We start from the raw sequence: 23,570 nt of genomic DNA on the forward strand, positions 1-23,570 counted from the left end.
AAAGAGAGGATAAAATGTTATAATCTTGCCCTAACCTTAGTCCACATTTATATCTTGAAAAAACATTTTTGAATTCTAGCTCCTCACTTAAATGGGAAAAGGTTGTGCAGATTATTGAAGCTTCTGTAGAGAAAACATTAAGTGAGCTGGCAGAAGAATTATGAAGGGATATAAAAATCCATGTGGTCACGACAAGAATGGGTGTCAGCTTCGAGCTTTTTGGTAGGCACTTTAAAACAAATGGAACGATCTTCCTCTTACAGCATAACTGAAACTTAATGTCAGTGTATTGCAGAGAAAAAAGGATGAATTATATTAAATTTGTAATTAAACAATTTTATGGACTAGAGGTCAATCAAAATTAACTACATTTACATTGTGCTGGTTTTGGTTGGGATAGTGTTAGTTTTCTCCACAGTAGCTGTATGGAGCTATGTTTTAGATTTGTGCTGAAAGCAACATTGTGTTGATACAACAGGGATGTCTTAGCTCCTGTTGAGCAGTGCTTAACATAAAACCAAGGCCTTTTCCACTTCTCACCCCACCAGCTAGTAGGCTAGGGGTGCACAAGAAGTGGGGAGGTGACACAGCCAGGACAGCTGACCCAGGTAACCAAAGACACACTCCATATCATATGATATCATGCTCAGAATATAAAGCAGAACAAAGGCAGGCATCTGGCCTGCGTGTGGGTCTGAGGGGACAGGGACAATACAACACAACAACAGTGTATTTGGAACAACAGCATTTGTCTTCCTAAGTAACAACTATGCATGATGGAGCCCCACTTTCCTGTGGATGGCTGAACACCTACCTGCCCAAGGGCAGCAGGGAGTGAATTCCCTGCTTTGCTTGTGTGCGTGGCTTTCGCTTTCCCTATTAAACTGTCTTTATCACCTCAACTCAGAACTTGGCATTTCTACCTTTTCAAAGCTCTCTCCATCCCACTGGGCAAGGCAGAAAGGAAGCCTAGTGGTGCTTAGCTGCCAGCCAGGGTTAAACCACAACAGATGTAAATATTAGGTATGATTCTAAAGACCAAGCTTGCAAAAAAACAAAGGGAGATGTAAGTCACTGTATCTGTTTTATTCTTGCATTCTTTCAGTGCCTGGTACTGGCCACTACCAGAGTAGATATACAACTACCTGAAATGCAAGTACTCTCATCATGATAAATTGTTTAGAAATGACAGGCTTTATTTGGAATTTCTGATTATTTCTCTCTTCTCCTTACCTCAAACTATGCCACAGTTGTTACATGGTCATTTTTTCCCCCCAAATAGTTTATTTCTTCATATTCATGACTGTACAAGAGCTACGTGCAGTCTGAGAAGCATATGAAGCATTTGGCCTCATGCTCTCAGGCTGAGTTATGTAACAAGCATATTTAGGTCTGGACCCTTTAGGAGATGATCTTATGGTCAGTCACTGTCACTCAAAAGAAATACCAGAAAGACCTGAAAATATTTGCCATACTGGCTCACCAATTTTCCATCCCATTTTGTTTAGAAACCCTGAGTCAGCACGTGGAGTACCTTGGGCTCTTTGGAGATGACAAAACAGCGGAAGATCAGATCCTTGAAAGTCTGAATGGGATTCTCCTGGCTCTTAATGAAGACAGCTAAGTATCACTCCAGATAACTATTTAACCATTCACACAGTTCAAAAACGTCTGCAGAAGTTTGTCTATTGTGATAATCTGTATTGCAAAAAGTGATAGCAGCTGGAACTATAGTTGTCCTGAGCGTGTTTCATTGTTTGCCCATCCCTCTGTATACTTGCAAGTCTACCTGCAACCAGACACTTACTGGTCATTAAGACACCTAAAGTTGTTTTGTGGAATTTCTCTGCAAACTCCTAGGATTAAATTTGGACAACTCTGACATCAGAATTTAAAAGAGTAGTTCCTAGTCACCTTATAACTAAGTCTTCAAGGTCTTTGCACATTATTCCTTAGTGACATAAACCTTTATTTGAATCTCCTGGCAGATGGGGACTTAATACCTTAAGGACAATTAAGCATACTTGTGATGAAAAAAGGCTAAGGGATTTTACTGTTTTAATTGATAGTCTAATAAAAGTTGTTGTGCCTACCTACAAAATTGCTAGGTCATACCTCAACAAGGACCTTAATCCCTGACTTTCCACATTTTATGAGCATCCACTTTTAGTCAGAGAAGATGAAACTGCTTTCTTCTTTGCTTTGCCACCTGTGCTTTGATTCAGCATGAAGCAGAATAATCAGCTGGAACTACACTTGCTGCAATTCAAGCAGATAACCATTCCTATATATTTAGGCTAAAAACATCTTTAAGCACCTTGTTAAATCAGATTCTTGGATCCCACAGATACTCACTCAGAACTCTAGAAAACAGAACAAAATGTAAATAAAGTGTTGCAAACCTACTCCACACATTGTTAACACTCTTATCATTACAGAGCAGAGATCTTTCAGCCTCCTCAGAGAGAGTGGGATCTTCCTAACTCTGGCAAAAATCCTAAAGGGCAATCCACGATGTGCAGTGAAAGCAGCCCAGGTGCTTTCAGAGATAGCCAAGAATGGTATGTTGTACTAAAGCTTTACTACAAGGCCTGTTAGAGCACATTAGCTGTCTGTTTTCACACTCAAGTTTTGTTTCATGGCTACTAGCTATTGATCTTGTAACTGCAATAGTTTTATTTCAATATGGCAAAAAACACCCCTACAAGTCCCTCTCCTTTGCCTACAGAGGAAATGAAGAAGCCATGTATTGAAGCAGATTTGGTTTTAACTTTGATACCTTTGCTGGACAGCACAGATCAAGAAATGTTGCTTCATGCTGGGAGAGCTATTGGCCGTATCTGTTATGATAATCGTAAGTATCAATTTGAGAGAACCCTATCATCTCTAGCTGTAAGGCATTACAAGGCATTGTAACCGGTAACTCATTTTTTTTTAATGACACCTAAGCACGCAATGCTCTTCTGCCTCCAGTTAGACACGAGTCATACAGCTCAGAAGCCAAGTGAATGCATCCCAACCACCACCCAAACTCTGGTTTCCCTCTAGAGTTTTGACTTCAAGGCGACACATCTTTGTCAGAACTGCTCTGCAGCTCCAAGAGTAGTAGAGCCTCAAATGTATTTTAATCAGTTTTGTACAACTGCCCTCAGCTCAAATACTAAATGGAGTTTGCTTCTTCCAAAGTAATAATAGCATCTATCTAAAAAATGTCAGAAAACATAAAAAGAAACATTGCAATATCTATCCATGCAAGGAATTGTCTTCTCTGACTACTATTCCTTGCATATAGATCTTTGTAGTCCAAATTTTTCCATAAAACCAGTACACTAGCTTGCTTCTGGTAACACAAATTAAACCCTTGTCATTTCCTTGCCTCAACCTTAAGATTTTTCTTTTACCTTTAGTTTCCAGATTGACCAAAAATATTTATTTCATACTGGAGGCAACATAGAACTTCTCATCCAGTATCTTCAACCCATCTCTCTCTGGCTTCAACCCACCTTCTCTTTTCAGTGTGGATCTGCATAGCTTGATCTAGAAAGCTATGGGTTTACCTCCCTGCACTGTTCCTATGAAATCCATGCACGATAGGTACCCAGTATAGATTGTACTAGCCCCCTGCAAGTCAGATGTGTCTGGAAAGGAATGCCACATAATAGTTTAAAAACCCAACACCCCCCCTCCATGATTACATGCAAGGCTTATACATCTCCAACACACAAGCATTACTAGAGCATATTGCCATACAGCAAACCTGCTTCATTTCTGTCAGAACACAGGCATGATGACTGTGACTAAAAGTTAACATTTTCTATTATTCGCACAACAAAAAATGCAGTCTAGAAAAACTGACTTCCGTGATTCCCTGATTGTATGTGCTACAACAGCATCCAGATGCTTTCTGGTGTCTCACGCATGCTGTCATCCAAGTCACAGTCTAACTCTCAGCAAAACACTGCTGCAAAAGCAGTGTAACTGAACCATTAAGCAACCATCACTTGTATTTCATAATTCTTTGCGTTGTCAAAATCTTTAGATATTCCCCATTTAATCACCTCTATGCTTACTATTACCAGGGGATCTTCAGGAAGAGCTGGTGAAGGTAGGAGTAATCACATCTCTAGTCCGAATATTAACTGATTATGCAGAGAGTGAACCACTTGTCCATGTGGATCTATTGGCCTTATGCAATCTTGCAGACCTTGGTAAGGAAATGTTTTTTGCAGCTTGGAGCAATCTTCACACTGTCACTGCTTTTCCAGCACACCCACAGATTTGTGGAGTTTTATTGGGGGGTTGCTTTTGTTGGATTATAGGGGGACAGGTTTGGGTTTGGCTTTTGGCCTAATCAGAGACTGGCCACAGTATCTGTAGTGGAGGAGTAGCTACTTTTTCTTGGAGTATCAGCAATTGCTGGTACTATACTAAAACAATGAAGATTTAATAGACAGCTTTTGACCTAGAGGGGCATAACTTCAGGTAGTAAATGGACAGTTTCAACTCCCTCAGAGACAGTACATTAAATAGTCTACTACACAGAAATTATTTTTTAATAAATAAGTTTATATACACTAATGAAACAGCATCCCTTCTAATTTATACCATTTTCAAACCAAAGGCATTGCCACTGATTTTAAAATACATCTGCCCTACTTTACACAAGTTGTAAGTGGAGGTGAAAGAAAAAGACCAAGTAGCAAAGTATTGTCATGCTTTTTATATGGGCTGGCTACAATTTTATTTACTGTTTCCTGCATTTAGGGTGAGGCAGAGGTGGTATGGTATCACACTGTCATACCATCTTTTAGTGAGATTCATCCTTTACAGATCTCTTATACTGTTTAGTATCATATTCCAGTCAAATATCTTCTGTCAGACAGCAGCAAATGTTTAAAAAAAAAAGTTTGATCATTACCATCTTGCTCAAATTAGGATTCCAGCAAGGCTAGAACCATCTAATCAAAGCAGAAAATATACTACAGGAAATTGGCATGTGACATTTTGATATATTAAGTAATTGTACTAGAGATGGATTTACAAGAGTAAATGGAATTAAGCCAGGATTAGTTTCAGAGCTGTAAGGTCATAGCTACAGGAATTACACCAAAATAGTGTTAAAGAAAAAAGCAGGGGAAAAGGGATGGAGTTTTACAGTCTCAATGATGCTCAACAGGACAGAAACATCTACAAAACCAGAGAAAGCACTCAAAAGCAAAGTGTCTAATTCACCTCAGATTATAGGGAGATATGCTTTTGGCATTTAATCAGATAAAGAAACATTCAAAATCCTGACTTTATCATACAGATACAGCCAAGGAAGCTTTAAGCAAAACAAAGGTTGCTGAACAGCTGGTGAAACAACTGAGAAGAGCAGAGAATCATGAGAGGTTAGAAATTGTCTTTGAGGTCCTGCAAGCACTGGCAGAAAATGGTAAGGCTCCTTTCAGCTTGGGGGAAGTGAGGGGAGACAGAGTACTGGCATTTAGCTATCCTGGTACTTATTGAGTTGGCTATGGGATCGTACTAATGGAACCAGCAATCCCTTCAGAGGAAATAAGCAGAACAACATATCAGATTCCAGCCTGAACAAGACTTTGAAGCTTTAAAAGGTGAGGCAACGAATAATGGAGGGAGAAAGGGTAGCATTAAACCATTTCAATGGATCCCTAACTTAGCAGATTCCAATTCATTCTCTGTGGCATGTAACAGGAAATATCTTCTATAGAAGATATCTTCTATAGACAAGACAGATTGTTTTATATTAAAAAAAAATACAACTAAATGTCATAGATGTTACTCTAAGCAGTGGTGTAACAATCACTGAAAAAATCCACTAACTATCTAGATACCTGATAACATTTTAAAGAAATAGATCCTCACAGTTGACAATACAAGAAACATCAATGATTAATGCAGAAGCATTGATCATTCTTCCTTGCACCATCACATCTGTTGCAAACAAATCCAAAAACTGCACTAGAAAACAGGCTGGCTGAAGTTCAAAGATTTAGCTTCCTAGTTTGAAACATTTCAACAAAGACTAAGAAACTTCTAGTGTGCTTTTACTGTTATCTCTACAGATGCTCTGAAAGTGCAGTTGGTGGAGGCAGGCGTGCAAGAGGTGCTGTCTGAGATCCTGCTGAGGCTCCAGGGAAGTTCACAAGCTGAAGATACATGCATTGTGAAGGCTGCATCAGATCTCATTGTCTCTCTGCTTCTTGGAGGTAAAAGAGGGAATATGTCAGTCCAGATACATAAACAAAATCAAAAAGTCTCCTTAGCAGAGGGATTACCATCTGCTCTGTTGCTTTCACTTCCTTAACAGGGACACATCTGCAACCTGTTTCATAATCCTTCAGGGACTTCTTCTCAGACACCACACAGTCTCACTTTTTATAGGAGCCTAGTGCTTACATTGCCATACTTCCCTTCAAGCATATACATACGTTGCTTCCAGTAATCCAATACCACCGTGGTTGCTCCTGCACAGCACAAACACAAGAACTTCAGGCAACTGTAGCTGTACCTGCAGTTGCCAGTTTACACCTGTTTCTATAACTTTATTTCAAAACTGGCTTAAGAACCAGTTTTAAGTTTCAGGCTAATCATCAGATTAAGTTTAAATGGTATTGAACTACTCACATTTCACTCACTATTCCAAATCTGTGTATGTACTTCAAACACTTGCACTAAAAAATGAAGTGTAAGAACTTCTTTGTAATTTAAGTTCTGCGTCTCTATTGGAACAGACTACACGCATTGCTGACCTAGATTTTTCACTAAGTCTTTAAGCTGATTTCAGGAACAACACAAAAAGGCCAAAGACCTAACAGGAACTTAGTTTAGGTGGCCCTGCTACGCTCTATTTTGTGCAATACAGATAGAAGAATAAAACATCAAGAACTGGACATTTATACTGCATCCCAGCACCCCCAAAGCAACCAACAACTTAACTACCTGAAGTTACTAAGAACAGACTTTAAGTCACCATTGATTTGAATCTCGACAGACAGAATAGTTCACTACAGGGCTAATGATAAATGTACATGAGATCTTCTATTTATCACACCACATAAGTAGATATAGAAGCTTTTTGTTGAGGGATGTTGCATCATCTCCCAGAACATGGATACCTGCATCACACCCAAAAAAGAGCAGCTACAGCAAAAGCTATTACTAGTTTTGCAAGCAATGGTTATGTTGGTTACTCTCTACCGTTCAAAGATGTAGACTGGAGACTTGCATACCTTTAAGTTCCAGAGGCTAGTGATGAAGTAGTGCAAGGGGCACAATTATGAATAGTAGTATGGTCACACATGCGAATTTTTCTTAAATTACATATTAGAAGGGAGGCTCTGGAAACATTTCACAGCAAATACATGTTTTAGAAATTTAAACATAGTTATTGATGTTTCTAGTTTTAAGTCCCTTTTAGGAAGGGAGGGCTACTCAGATACATCGAGGAAAAATAAACCCAAGATAAGCCATTTTATCTTTCACACTTGGCCATTACAGAAATCAATGAGCCTTAATACTACATAGGAAAGGACACAGACTCTTACAAACAGACTCCTGGAAGGCATGCTGTACTGAATCTGTCAGCAGAAGATACCTCACCATGTTTTCTGTCCTTTCTCACTGATAGCTACTGTAGTGGGTTCAAACATAATTAACAAAATGAAGCTTTTTCAACACTGCTTTACTTTCTGCATTAATATATGCTTATTTCTCATAGAAGATTCCCTCCTTCAACTGTGTGAATGTTTAGCTAACCAATCTCATCTTTCTTTAAAGCAAGCTACCATACACATCTTTCTGCCGCCTCCTCACATCCTTTCTAGACTCCCTTTCTTCCTCATCCTATACCTTGCTGTAAATCAGCTATTGTGTATCATGGCTCTAAAAAGGCCACAGAAATGCTCTCAGTGCCTTTAAACTAGCTATCTTCAATTTATTCAGCTGAATGGCTTGCTTTGTCAGTCACTTCTCCCTCCATCTCCCCCACAACCCCATTAGATGTTTCATGTAGAAAAAGTGAATAATCCCTTTCAGGCCCTGGTATGTGCCACTGATGTATGCACAGCCTTTAATCTAAGGGAAAAAAACTATAGAAATCTGATCTCAGCATCAAATGACTTCTGAGGCAGTGAAAAGATGACAGACAGCTTTTGCAGCTATGAAAGTGGCTGTCCCTATCAGACTTTAACTATGAGCCATTAAATCGAAGGTTCTGCTGCTATCCAAGCAAAAATCCATAGGAGAGAACACCAATTTGGAACTCTGTGACAATCAAAGCAAGGCAACCTCTAATGGATTCTGCCTATCTGCACCTTGCTGAAAAAAGAGAAAACAGCTCTACCATTCTTAGATTTCAAAAGGGGGGGGAGGAGAGAAATTAAGTTCTATTAAGGTTAGCCTATATGAAGATCAAAGTATTTTGCCTGTAGAATTTTGTCAGGCCAAAAGAGAAAGGTTCTCTAGGAGCAGACTATTCCTAAAGAGGACTGGACAATTTTCATGTACTCTGATCTCCAAAGATTAGGGTCAGGCAAGAGAACATTAGAAGAATCACCAGCAAAAAGCATCAGCTTTCAAGAACATATACATGAATTGGTATAAAAAGATTTTTGCACGAGTAGAATTCAAACTGTTTCACAGTTCTCTTATCAAACTATTCACTTACATATTACAAGAATTTGACTAATTCTTATTTAACATATGTACTAATACAGAGGAAAAATACGCTGCAAACTGAAATGCAAAGAAGTTAAAGGAATAGGAGGCATTAATTCAAAAAACAACATGAAGTTTCTACTATGGAGTGTAGTAAAGGTGTTTAAATTACTAGAGCCATTTTTAAGTGGTATACACGCAAGTCATATGTCTGTACATTTTAGACATACACCTACTACCATGAGAAGCACCTAGGGTTACTTTAGGCCAGATTGCATGAAGTCTGTATTAGTTCCATAGATAACTTTTTACCCCAAGTGAGAATGTGATTCCCCTACATAGTATTCACAGTTCTGACACATTTTAACAAACAGCATTCACATTCATGACTGGGTAACAACCCAGCAATAAGGAAATTGTGACTCCTGTCACTAATATGCTTGAGATATAATAAAATGCATAACAAAATACACAAAAATATTTGCAAAATGACATCTTCAAACCACTTCCTTCAGAAAGGATGTAGACTATAATATGCAGGGTTTCCTTTTGCTCTTAAGAACACTACTGCCTATCAAGGTCAGCTAAGTGTCTTCTGATAACAAAAGGGCTGTCACCTCTGCAGAGCAAGTTCTCAGAAGGAAACATGCACTGACAAAATATTGCAGAGCATGTACTGGGCAACACGGGAGCTCTTTAGAACATACAAGTTAGCCCTTTCACTAGTATTAAATAGATCACTCTAGGTCAATTCCTATCCTCCTGGCTTCATGAGTACAACAATTAAAATTCTCATTTGAGAAAGTGGGTTTCCCAAAACAGGTAAGAAAAACCTAGGCCTAATGCTTTTGATAGTTGGTTACCCTTAAACCAGTAGAATGTATAAAATGTCACTGCATTCCACCACATTATTCATGGAAAATAAAGAATAAATTGAATAGAGAACACATGGGTTTAAATTTGATAGTGACTGTCCCTAGAAAGCTCTAGTAAAACTTAGTTTGACAGGTAAAGGGTTTCTCAGCATCAGTTCACATGTGGCTGATACCCACTGACCTCTATGAGTTGAAGGTTGTAAAAAAGTGCTAAAACTGCAGTCTCAATCTTACCAGGACATGAAAGCAGTCAAAGCAAAAAGAGTCCCTGAATTCTCAGTCTGCATGATTAAGTTCTATCATTGCATGTCTCATCTCTCACCTGCTTCATTTTTGTATCTTTCTTCAGATGGCAACTGTGTACGAATGGTACAGCTGGGAGTCATACATCAGCTTCTGGATCTTCTAGAGAAACACGTAGAGAGTGGGGATGTGTCTGTTCAACATGCTGCACTCAGTGCACTTCGAAACCTTGCTATACCAGGTAGAGCTTGAAGACTATTGACTTCCTGTGATTCTTTAAAGATGGGTCATGATATCTGTGAAGCTCTGTCACCAATTGCAGTCCCCTGCATTCTGTGGGGTAACTGACCATTTTTTCCCCCTGCAGACACATGTATATTTGAATAATTCATTAGGACTTCTTATCTACATGGGGTCTAAATATAATAGCATGATTGCCAGCTGCTGAAGTGGTTTCATTACTGTATCAACAGCATACAGCAGTTCAAAGCAAAGGTACAGAACAGGGTTTACAGCTAAAAGCAGAGTACAGGGTGGAGCTCTACCACATCACAGTAGTATAGATCTCGTATCAGTTCCTCTTCTATAAATCCAATATCCACTGCAAGTTCAGCTTTTGTAAAACACTTAACTACAATACTCGAGTTGTATTCTGCCCAGGGAGGCGGTTGAGTCTCCTTCCCTGGATATGTTTTAAAAAGGGTAGATGAGGTACTTAGGGACATGGTTTAGCATAGGACAGGAACAGTTGGACTTGATGATCTTAAATGTCTTTCCAACCTTGTGATTCTGTGATAGGGGCATATAAAAAAAAAAGATAGGAACAGACTTTTCAGTAGGGCCTGTTGCAACAGGACAAGGAGTAAGTGTTTTAAACTAAAAAAGGGTAGATTTAGACTAGATTTAAGGAGTAACTTTTTTTTTTTTCCCCCAATGAGGGCAGTGAAACACTGGCACAGGCTGCCCAGAAAGCTCATAGATGCCCCAGCCCTTGCAAGACCAGGTTGGATGGGGCTCTCAGCAACCTGATCTACAATCTAGGTGAAAATGTCCCTGCTCATTGCAGGGAAGTTAGATCAAATGACCTCCAAAGGTCCCTTCCAAGCCATTCTATGATTCCACTCTTGTGATCTTTGGTTAATACACATCAGAAAACTGTGCTGCTTCTCCTCAAATGTACTGCTTCCATGTGGAAGTGCAATTAACAGCACAGCATCCTGCAATTCAGTCCTCACTGCTGTAGTCCAGAGAAGAGCATGACACAAATGTTATTGTCTGAAAATAAGAGAACTTTAAAGGTACCTGCCAATTTTATTATGTAAGCTATCCAGCATGCTTCGTTTAACAGATGTATACATAATCTTTGCTTTGAACAAGCAAGAGGCCAGTGATATAGTAGTTGGTACTGCGCTTCAATGACTTCCTTTTAAAGTCTGATACACCCTTATTTCTTCTTGCAGACAGCTCTCTTCCCAACTTTACCTATTCCTTTCAACTTATTTTTGATATGATAAAGTAATTTATTTAGTTTGGCTTACAGTATTATCATACTCTGGATCATAATGGCTAGCCATGTCTGTTTATTCAGTAGTTTAATAGCTATTTCACACCATAAGCTCCTCACTGCTTCTATGTATATTTTATTTCACTGTGAAGAGGTTTTCTACCACCATTCACATCAACAGATGGAGGCCTGTACAAATTGCTTTTTGGTGCTGATAAAGAATGCAATATTTCAACCATGCAGCGTTCTGGCCATGCATGCCAGCTACCTTCCATCAGTTACAACCTAACACACAGCCTGTAGGAGATAATCACAGCATCACATTCACTGGAAATCAGCGTGCCATCCAGCTGAAATTGATACCAACTTAGTAGGCAAAACATAGCTATTTATTGGAATGAAAAGTTGGATTTTCTTCTGTAAGCCTAGGCACATCTCATGCTTAGTTGTCATTGACTTCACTCTTGCAGTATGTACAACAGGATTTAATCATTCCAAGCAGCAAAGACACCAATTAATCTAAGTTGAAATACAGCACATTTCATATAGCTTCCCTTGACAGCAAACAGGGTAGATCACATGCTAACTCAAAACAGAACCCATTCCTCACCAAATACCGAGACCCACTTTTTGCAACACCAAGCCCAGACATGCTGACGAGTTCCTTAAAAGCAATAACCATAGCTGATTTTGCAAGGATTCCAAGAACTGAAACTCCGGAGAAACGCGGTTGCAACATACAACTTCATCCCCCTACAACACTGCTTTTGCCACACACAGCAGCAGGAGATCTTAATGTTCTTTACAGCTGTACTTCAAAAGGCTCAATTATAGGAGTATTAATGTATCAATACAGAGAATATTTCAGTTCTCTTCTGTTCAAGACTATTGTAAATCTTCTAGATCCTCCCAAGTGTGTAGGCAATGCATAGCACTTAAAATGCTATTCCTGCGCTGTGCTCTCCCTCATCAGTGGATAAAAATACCAGAACATGGAAGATCTAAGATACTGCCTCAAAATAATACGTTACTTCCAGAAATACAAACGTTCTATCACTTCCAACATTATCTGCCACATGGAAAAGACAGAAAAAGACTCTGTGCAAATCCAAATAAATAATAATTATTAGCTAACACCTGCAAATAGGCACAGGGTAAGTTTTCAAGTAGTGATCTTGAATGAGCAAGTGCTTATAGAAAAAAAGTGACAGAAGTCATTAAGCTCTAGTGAATGGACTCAGCCTGTGCCACTAAAATCCAAGAACATTAAGAGCAAGTTATTTAACAGTGTCTGCTTCTCAATTTGCCCAATAGAAGGCAGAAAATATAGAACAGTTATCTCCCTGATTTTATTGTTACGTCATTGCCCTACCTCTCAAAAGAAAGCATGTAGAAGATGGAGAAAAATGGCTGGAAGGAGGAAGCAGTTTTTGGTAGCAGAGTCAAGCAGCAGCACTAGGGCTCTTTTCAGACAAGCTTCTGATTATTACCAGGGATTACTGCACTAACACGTGGAGCAAATCAGCAAAAATTAGAAAACAAAACAAAAATAGAAACAAACACATGAACAGGACATCACTAATCTCAAAAGCAAAAAAATCTTCATTCTCAAGAAATACGGCCCCAACTCACTTCCTCCAGCCTGTTAAGATAAGCAAGCAGAGGAAAGGCTTACTCATGGTGAGTGGGCAAGTTGGCAGATAGTCTATTACAACTAGAAAAAGGAAGACAAACAACAATGCTCTGCTTTATCCACCTATGTACTTCATTCTAGGCAGGGCTGAAATAAAAATTAACCAAACTATCAGAACAGCAATTCTTAGGAGGCTTTTAGTTCAGAAGTGATGCCTAAGCACACAGGTAGTTGTGACTTCATTTCTGAGCACCATAACAACTTGGACCTTTTGCTGAGAGCATAATGGACAATAGTTATGTCATATCTGTATTTTCAGATGCTTGTGAAGTTACAAAGCTTCACATCAACATTTTTTCCCCTCATTTTCTAGTGGTTAACAAGGTTCAGATGCTGGAGGAAGGTGTGGCAGAACGGATTCAAGCTCTTCTAAGGTCAGAGATGCCTCCCATGCAGTCTAAACTTCTTGGCACGCTACGGATGCTAGCAGATGGTCAAGGTAGGGAATTTATAATGTTTACTGATGTCAGCTATATACTCTTCTCATCCCTTCCCCCCACAGGACAACAGATGTGCAAGGAGACTACAGGCTGTGTCCTGCTAACCTAATTCCACTCAGACTGGAAAGGTTCCAGCAGAGATGATTGCCAGAGGCTGCAAGCCTTCCACACTAACCCAGGCAGTCTCAAAGGCAGATGAGAAACAAGCCAAATGCAACAATCTGCAGTAGTCAGTGAGAAATGACAAAGGCCTAACAGGAAGAGGTTTTCCATCAGAGGTATCAGCAAGGCATGAGTATGATGGAAAAGTCAGGTGAAAGACCTTCAGTGCCAAATTACAGGAAAGCAGATCAATAGAAGAACTAGAGAACATAAAAGGATTACAGGGAGCTGGGGTGGAGAGATGCAGGAGAATCCACCAGCCACATAGTCTTTCTATGCACGTTGCCAGGTTTATCATCTTGTGGCTCAAATGGTCAATTTACTCTGCATGTTGAAATATGGGTTCATCAGTTCTACACTGAGAACTACGCAAAGGCAACAATACTCACTCTGTACATAGCATTTAGGGAAACATGTACAATGTCAGAATTACATGCAGCCCTAACTAGCTTCTTAACAAGAAGTGTTGCGGGGTTTGTTTTCTTAAGTAAGTATGCTAACACTTTCATATCAGAGCAGCTGCTCTGGAACACCAACCAGTACAGATCACCTTGATGTACAGGAATAAGAAGAAATAGGTCAAAACAAGATGCGATGACCGTTTTGCAATGGGAACTGACAGTTGGTATGGAACGATTACCATCACATATCTGTTAGTTATAGGGAAGGGGAAAAACCGTATTCTCCTACAGTCATTTGTACCACTGCAGACACCCACTCTGATATGGCAGCTAATTGCATCCTTTTTCAAATGAATATGAATAAAGTTTAGATCTAGCACTCATTAATTTGCACTAATTCCTGTCCAGTAAAAAGCTGCTTTCTCTTATTTCACCATAGTGGCAGATGGACATTACAAGCTATACAGAAACTTAGCCTCCTCTTCCTCTCAGCTTTGAAGAAAGTAATTTCTCAGAAGTTTGTGACAAGGCGGACCATTTATCTTTTAGATTTGAGACATCCGAACAACACAGGTCTAAGTTATCAAACACTAAATTATATTTTCTTTTTTTTTTTACTCATTGCTATTTACTAGTGCTAGTATGAAGTTACAATTTGGCACAAAAATGGTGCAACTTCTGAATCTGAAACATTACAAATATCAAAGTGCAGAGCAGAAAAGCGATGTAGAAGATTATTCAGTGTGGTGGTGGTTTAGCCCTGGCTGGAGGCCAGACGCCCACCAAAGTCAGTCTATTACTCGCCTTCTTAGCCGGACAGGGGAGAAAATATATATTAAGAGGCTCAGGAGTCAACATAAGGACAGGGAGAGATCATCCTGTCATTGAATGACATAAGCAAAACAGACTCAACACAGAGTGAAGGAAACTACCTTTTTTTTTTTTCCTACAGAGAGTGAAGGAAAGAAAACTACACTACAAAGAACAGTGAAAACAGGAGTCAGAAGCATGACCAGATCTTAAAACAAACACAACCAAATCTTAAAACACTTTCCCCCACCACTCCCTTCTTTGCAGATTTTAGTCAGAATTTTGCTCCCTTCTTCCCTCCTGTTCGTAGAGGGGCAGGGACTGAGGAAAATGGGGTTCTTGGCAGCACCTTCCCCCCACCCCTCCATTCTAAGCAGACTTCCCTTTAGCCATGATTTCACTCCCTTCTTCCCCCTGATTGCAGCACAGAGGGGCAGGGACTGGGAGATGGGGGCTTCGGTCAGTCCCTTGCAAGTTGGTTTCCTTCTCGGCCGGGGTGGAGGGGGGGCGAGGCATTCATTCCACACCCTCCCCCTGCTGCACTGCAGGGTCTCACCCACAGGAGACAGTCCTCCATGAACTTCTCCAACGTGAATCCTTTCCCACAGGGCTTTATCTCTTTATCACAGTCTCTCAGTCCCAATCCTCTGTGGGGTCACCAGCCTCCCCCAGCAAACCTGTTCCGATGCAAAGATGTCTCTCCCTCATCTCTGTGTCTCTGATTCTCCTCATGGCTGGAAGTGCTGGCAGGGGCTTATCCCAACATAGGGTCACAGCATCTTGTCTATGTCTCTACCTGTTCCATCCAGCGTGGAGCCCCTTCACAAGCTGCAGGTGGGGTCTCGGCCTTTTACATGGGTTTCTCCAGGGGCTGCAGGGGCATTTTCCTCTGGGGCACCTGGGGCGCCACCTCCCCTGCCTTGGTGTCTGCACAGCTCGTTATATCTTCTTGCTCCCTTCTCCGGTGGCAAAATGCAGCTGCTTCTGGGATGTTTTCTCCTATATGTGATTCTCAGAGGCACTATGACTATCTCTTGGTCTTGAATTGTTTACACTTTGGGGCCGTGGAGAATTCCAGCAGCTCCTCACAGCAGCCATTTTGTGCACCCCCTTTCTCTCCCAGCACCCAACCATGCAAAACTGTGACAAATGTCTATCCCTTCCTGCTTACATGTGCACAGTTCTCACACCTTTAATTACTTTCTAGTCTGTTTACCATGAGGTAACATTGCCCTTAATTAACTCAGCCTGAAACTCTTAGGAATACACATTTACTAACGAGTCTACACTAAATCAGTTAATTACATTATCTAGTATAAATTCATTACTTTGACAGTCTCTGGGCATGCTGAGGCCAGAGACTAGAAGAGGGTTTCTTTATAGAAAACTGCAGACCTGTCAGCTTTATTACGCTAAAAAGATGTTAATTCCTAGACTCTCCACTCTCTTGGTTCAGGAGAGCAGAAAAAATGTGTGTACTTCAGCAGCCACAGGACTTTCAGAACAACTGGAAGTTCAATCATCCACTTACTCAATTTTGGCTTTTAATAAGTGAAAAGGTCCTCCTGTTCCTGTTAAGAGTAACTAATTAGGCTTTATCTCAAGAGCTCTATTACTAACAGACATCAGGAAGTCCCTGTCAAACTGGATCAAGACGTCTCCTTTGAGCAAACCTCTTAGACTGGTTCATTCACCACCCTCTTACCTCTTTCAGCTTTCTGTACTAAACTGGATTACCATGATCTCCTCAGACTAACATGTAACATCTGACCTAGAAACCAAAGCCTTTCTGTCACAGGAAGCAATATGCAGGTGCTTGTGCAAAAAGTAACTTGTACCTCAATCTCAAGCCAAACATGTTCAACTACCCAAGAAGCTCCCACATTCCTTGTGAGACTGGGATTTATGAATTGTTCCTTAGTGTACAAGACAAAAAAAGCAAGCAGATGTCCTTCCCCATCTCTCCCCAAAACAGAAAATATAGGTTGACTTACAATTTCTGCAAAACATCCAGAGTAATCATGTGGTTTATTGACACTGACCTGGTGCACACTATTTGACTCTTCAGAATATCTCAAAACAAACATACTACACAGAAAGGGACAGGTAAAGAAACAAGTGGGATGATTCCCATATCAGTCAAACCCACTCCTCCTGTTCTAGACGTAAGTGATGGTGCTTCCCAGTCTTTCAGTCAGCAAAGCTTCAAGAGACAAACTTCCTAGTACCTTAAAACCATGCAGACTTTTCCCCACACTCTTCCCTTTCTGAATTTCATTTCCAAAGGACCAGAGATCTGCCTGGTTACCTTCTTTCAGGCCTTTTAAAGGACTGGAGAAACAGAAAAAAAAAAAAAAGGAAAAGATGGCAACCCCTTTACAGCCCTTAGGGAATTTATACTTCCTATAAAGGCCTTTACCACATCTTCCTTCAGAACACAACACACATTTCAATCTCTGTTCTGGTCCTCCAGCATTGAGGGGCAGGGGGCAGGCATGGGATAGGACTCAAGAAGACCAAAATGAAATCAAGAAAAGCCTTTAATTACAAATAGCTACAAGATACTTCTAAATTTCAATTAAATCTTATAACCACAATATGTTTTTGCAAACAGAATAGTTTTACACAAAAACAGAGCATCTGTCCTGTGACTACTCTTGCCTCTCAGCTGCTACATCTGGTGCCCAGTTGGAAGTGCTATGCATTTATATCCTCAGCTCATGATGAACTGGAGCACATGGAAACAGCAGTCTAGCAATTTATGAGCCAGCATTTTTGTGCTCAAAACCAAGTGGGTGAGCACAAACTTCCTACAAAAAGGCAGTTTAAGTTTTGCACATTAGTAGTTTCTTATCTTTCTCCTGGTACCCTTCACTTCAAAGAAAATTCCAATTGAACCAAGATAGGGAATTTCAAGTACTGAACACAATCAACTAGCTTACATTACTGAAACAGTATTTACCAGGATGTTCTCAGGGCTAAACTCCTGCTTACCATATGTGGTTAGGTCTGCATTTTTCCTCTGCTTTGAGAAATCACTTCGCACCAGTTCATCACTTGTGGTTTACAGCACTTTAAAGATGCATCATTTAACTGCAGAAAGACTCAGATGGAAATTAAGACTTACAGTTACAGACATGCTGCAATTCTGTACTAAAACTTGGCACCCCTCACGCTACCAACAATAATTGTCACCATTACTGAGAACAGTGAAACAGCAAGAACAGCCACTGAAGGGCCCATGATGACATTTGTGCAGGGCTTAGACAGTGAGTGAAAGAAACCACATGGGAAAGAGCCAATCCTGTGAAGGTTTCAGCATAGCAACCAAGTATTTGCTTTCAAAGACATGAAACTGCCTCAAAACTGATGTAACGTTCCAGTTACAGCTCTTAAAGGATGCTGAGCTCAGCCCTGTGATCCTGGGTACTTCTACACTTGCATTTCTGTGACAAACTGAGAAGCCTGGTTGTGAATGTCTCCTGATGATGCTTTTCTCTTCAGCAGATGCAGCTGAAATCTTGGGCCAAGATCCTATGCTGCTGAACAGACTTGTGCAGTGGTGCAATGCTAATGACCACACTGGCATCCATGGAGAAGCAAATCGGCTGCTAGCATCGATCTTGCGTCACAATAGATCCCAAGTATGAGCGCACTATTGGCCTGATGTTTCTCGTTTATGCTTACCAAATATTTTTAAACCACACCAACACAGCTGGGGTTAAGTATTAAACAAGACAATTTTAATATTAAAAACAGTTTACAGTAAAAGCCTTTCATCTGCCTCAATGCCATCAAGGGGAAGAGGAGCAGGAAAGCAGCACCACAGAAACTGCACAGAACTCCGCCATATGGCTACTTATTATTTGTCAACTTTTGCCCTGCTTAAGCCTTGAAAAACGCTAATTAAAGCTTTTCTATTTCAGTACATATTAATTTCAAATTAAAACAGCAAAGAAATCAGGCAAGTCCCAAAAGTCAGTCCTCCAGGAGCTCCAAAGAACCCACTTATTTACCTGGGAACAGATGCATTTGGCATGGCCTCTATCTTCAGGCATAGTCAAATAGGCTTATTTTTCTTATAAATCACGTTGTGTGCAAGCATCCAAGCCATGCTTTACTTTGAGGTAGTGCTAAAAAACACGAGATATTGTCTGTACAGGCTTCAGTAATAAACAATCTTTGCTAGTGTGAAGGCTTGACATGAAAAAAATGGAGTAAGGTCAAACTAAGAGAAATTTTGTCTTGATTCTATCATACAGTTATGTATATGTTTAAGTATTGATGCTCTGGATAAATTAGATCAATCCTAACCAGGCATGTATGATCAGCACCAAAAGAAGTGTTCTTTCTAATCTACAAATACCATGTTCACATTGCAGCAGGCAAATAATTTCCCATCTACTCAGAGGCAGAAGAGTACAATCTCATTTCTCTCTTCATTCTACTTTAAGTCAGATACCCACCAGTGATACTTTACCTTTGCTGTAATAGGAAGTGGTCAAAGCCATCCAGGAGGCACAGGGAGTGAAGCACCTGGTTTCCATGACAACAAGTGAACATGCTGCCATGCAGAACGAGGCTCTGAATGCTTTGGCAATTGCATCTGCAATCAATTTAGGTAATTTTCTCCTCAAATTATTTCTGTGCAAGGTCCTCAATTATTGAGACACTGTCATGCTGTTAATTCCACAGAACTTGTGAGAAAATGCATGTTTCTTGTCTAGATTTACCTCTTCAGCATGAAGCAAAGGAGGCCAGCCTTTCAGATAACCACAAAAACAATTGTCTATAGGCAATATTTGTTTTGGGTGGGGTCAATTGATAAGGATGTGTGGACAGGCATTGTTGAGTAGCACAGTGTGATGCTAGAAACCTACAGAAGAAACCAGAAGGAAATTAGAGGGGATGAAAACTAGAGAAATGTAAGAAAGACTAAATGAAGACAAAATTAAGGACAAATTATGGACCTAAATGGTCAATGAAGACTATAAACGGAGAAAAATAATCTTGAGACAGATATTTGAATGCAGCAGAAAAAGCAGAAGCAGCTTGTCAAAGCTGCAAATGAAATAGGTGAGAAAATATACGTGTTTAACTACTATTACCGTGTTAATTTTCAGAGAGTGAGTGCAGTGGCTTGGGCTTTTTTTCCCAGATTTTTCTTGTATGATCACCTTTTAAAATCTGTCTCAGGTTTATTGTAATGAAGTCACCACAAATTTATATACATCAAGATAAACTGAAAAGAAATAGTCAGCTCGAAATTCAGTGTTTCCTATACTAACAAGCAAGACAGTAAAGAGCCCATTTTACTACTTGGTCCACCATTAAGGCTCTTGAACTCAATTGGGCAACCAACATAAATTAACACTTCTAGCACTGATCATCGCAATTTTTAACCTATTATGAGGTTATATTATACAATCTACAGGCTGTTTGTTCCAGAATGAGGCCAGTCAAGAAACACTGTACAGAAAACAATACAGAAATTCTCTAGTAGAGAATACAGATGCTAAAAGACATCCCTGTAGAGCCAACATGAAATTAAGCCAGTCCAGGAATTTTATTTTTAAAAGGCAAGCATGCTCACTTTCTACCTTCTTTTCAGGTAACAGCTCTGGTAATTGTTTACTTATTTTTCAGAAACCCTTGAAGAATCTTTTAAGGAATCACAGCTAGTTCAAAGCTTACACAGGCTTCTACAAGATGATAATACAAGTCCTGAGGTGAAATATAATTCAATGGGTCTTTTGTGCAGTCTTCTTAATTCAGGTAACTTCATTTTAGGTTGTCTGTGATGAAAGAATGTGTATTTGCAATGAAAACAAGTGTTTTCTGTTACTGAAATGTGCTGCTTGCAATGTTGCAGTCAGTGAGTAGAAAAGGATATTAAAGAGGTTCATTCTTTATTCATTACCAAAAATTCCAGTCAAGTAGCTTCTTTATGAGAAGTTGATTAAACCATCAGTTGAATAAAAAAAGAAAGGCTTTATTCCAGTGAGACAGTGGCACAATCAAGTCCTGAAATAGAAGAATTAGCCTTGGAATAAAGGCATCTTTGTCCAAATTCAACATGCATAAGTGTCTGGCAGTCCCAGGTCCTGTATGTACCATGGCATTTTTGCATCCAGAGAAATAAAAGAGTCTGTATCATCTTCCACAGGCAGGCATACATTTCTTCTGCCTATGCTCTACGCAAACTAGAAACTGAAGAAAAAACCAGCAATTTTAGTAATGCTACCTTTGCATGGCAGCTTTTAGTAAAACATATGAAGGGTATGGTTTCAGTTTCACTCCATGGTAGGGAAGGACTTAAAATGCTTCAAGCAAGATCAGACTCATCCTGTGTGGCATTAACTGAAAACAACCACCTTGAAAACAGGAGCCCAAAGATCTCATGCCAGTTTGTCACACCTTAATACATAAGTCATGTAAATTGAAAATAATGATTGTGGGTCAAGCACAAGAATCCTTTCAAATCCTGGAGACAGCCTATATTTGGCAGACAAACTGCATTTTGCAGTATACTCTATTTTTTCCCCCTGTGGCCACAGAGATACCATAATAAGGATAAACATTCACATCCCTCAGTGACACTACAGAGCATTGACACAGCAGATGTGATCTCTAAAAGACTTTTTCCAGAGGTCTATATACTTAGCACTTCATAGAATAACACAAATAGTTGAGTCATATTAATATGAAAGGCTAACAAAAAACATTCAGGCAAAAAATGCTGGAACTTCTGCATTCCATTCTCAAAGTACTTTTCTTATGTTCAATCAGTTCTTGGAAGTCAAACAGGAGAAAAAAAAAAAACTTAACCTGCTCAGTACTTTCAATGGCTTAGAGTATTTGTTGAAAGAGACTTGTTCAAATTAAAGCACCTCCTTTTAAACACCAATTACTCCAAACTTTCTTACAATTTTTGGGAGCCACTACACTGCACATCACTAAAAGTCAGCATTTCATCTCCCTTTCAGGTGATCTGAGACAAGAAATAGAAGAGGACAAGATTAAAGAAACCCTTGAACAACTCTGCAGTCACAGCAATGCCAGTGTGGTCAAGGAAGCAGTCACCACACTACAGGTTTTGAGAGGAGAGACACCCCAATAGCCTCCCTTCTCCACAATAACCCTGAGCTGCTGCTGAAGCAATTGAAGTAAAATGCCAGCTTTGCCAACCCTACCTGGCATTTGCCATGCTGTTACACAACCACCACTCTATAAAATCCAGATACAGCTCCCTGCTTTTAAAGCTGTACATACAGAAATTTATATGCATTTCCTCATCTATTTGGCCTACAGAAACTCACACTGCTGCTGCTGTTCACTGAGTTACTAACACACAGCTGTAGGAATAAGGCCTGTCAAGCAAGGGGACTTTGAAGGTATCTCATGAGAGGCATTAGGCAGCCACCACTTCTGCAATACATCTAAGCTGCTTGGTTTTATCAAATCCAGGTATCACTTGCAACTTTTTCTGATATCAATAGGATTTAAGTTCATTGTCAAAAAACTTAAGCTTGTATCATGCTAACAGAAACAATGGGTTTTCAGATGAGATGTGAGCTGTAGATGAAAATGCAAAGGGCTAACTGGCACCAAGTCAACCTCTGCTCATTGTGCGGCAACCTGCAAGCCCAGCTGTTAACTGAATGTGTAAAAGCCAGCACAAAACCACACCTTTAAAACAACTGCCTCTTCAATTTCCTCTTTTAAAGGTCATGTCTGAGTTTACCTTCTAGTGTCACAAGCTATATTCCTAAGTATCTGAGGTCACCATCTTGACCCAATTTCAGATTTGTATCTACTATAACCTGGAACAAGACTCAGTAGAAGCAAAGTTTACAAGAAATTGCAGTGTCCATGCAGCAGTGCTTGGAGAAGATACAAGTTAAAGCTAGTTAAAAATTTCAAGTGGGCATGTGTGAGTATTTGGAGCCAGCTGGCCAATCACTAAGTTATCTTCAGTAAGAGAACCTAGGCTTAACTTCAGACAAGGAAAAGCTGCGGTAAAATAAACATTTATAGAAAAACTTTTATATTTAAAAATGGCTCCTTGATAAAAAAGTTAAGAACAGAATCTATTCCACAACTTGTTCTTATGGGAACTTTCTGAAGCACCTGAATGTGTTGTAGAGTCACACTGCCAAGACCTAGGAGATTAAATTCAAAACCCTGTCATTGCAGACACTGAAGAGGCAGGAACAACTGACTTATTAGTGAACCGTAAAAGTTAAAAACAGAAGTACTGACCTTTAAAAAAAATTGTTATAAAGCAGGGAATATTTCCAAGTCAACAAGGCCTTCTGTTCTCAAACTAAGTATAACTGGCTTATATCTGTGAACAAACATTACAACTCTGTTCCTGCAAAAGCTTTCCTGCTTACAAAATTCGTAATGCTATTAGCCCACTACATTCATTGCCAAATATCATTTTCAGGCATACTCTTGAGAAAGAGCCTTTCATAAAACCACCTCAGACCACTTTAATATACAAGCAAGTCTTAACCACATAACAAGAAAAAAAATTAATCAAAGATATGGGCATCCTACTAATTTACAATGGCAAAATGCAAAATAGCTTCATGCTAAAATTGCAATAGGCACATTCAAGTTAAGTCATTCTTACCAGAAATGATCCAGCCGTAAGATTCTAGAGTATCTGATGCCAGATATTGCATTATTTTAGGCTAGTCATTATCTATTGGTTAAATATTTCTCTCACCTTATTAAAACTCACATCAGGTTTTAGTGAAT

At 39.7% G+C, this 23,570-nt stretch overlaps 1 protein-coding gene across 1 annotated transcript; it reads left to right on the forward strand.

Moving 5' to 3' along the window:
- Positions 1-1,576: 1,576 nt before the first annotated feature.
- Positions 1,577-21,924, forward strand: LOC311192179 (rap1 GTPase-GDP dissociation stimulator 1-like; the record flags this gene model as incomplete). Its single annotated transcript, XM_084264602.1, has 12 exons — positions 1,577-1,624; positions 2,444-2,561; positions 2,729-2,854; positions 4,080-4,208; positions 5,309-5,434; positions 6,084-6,227; positions 9,901-10,035; positions 13,305-13,430; positions 18,309-18,448; positions 19,299-19,425; positions 20,451-20,579; positions 21,791-21,924. Exons 3-12 carry the CDS (start codon positions 2,734-2,736, stop codon positions 21,922-21,924), a joined length of 1,311 nt encoding a protein of 436 aa, XP_084120728.1. The 5' UTR covers positions 1,577-1,624; positions 2,444-2,561; positions 2,729-2,733.
- Positions 21,925-23,570: the final 1,646 nt, after the last annotated feature.

The sequence above is a fragment of the Gallinula chloropus genome (genome assembly GCF_964237585.1).
Source record: "Gallinula chloropus genome assembly, chromosome: 5".
In the NCBI taxonomy this organism is placed as follows: Eukaryota; Metazoa; Chordata; class Aves; order Gruiformes; family Rallidae; genus Gallinula; species Gallinula chloropus.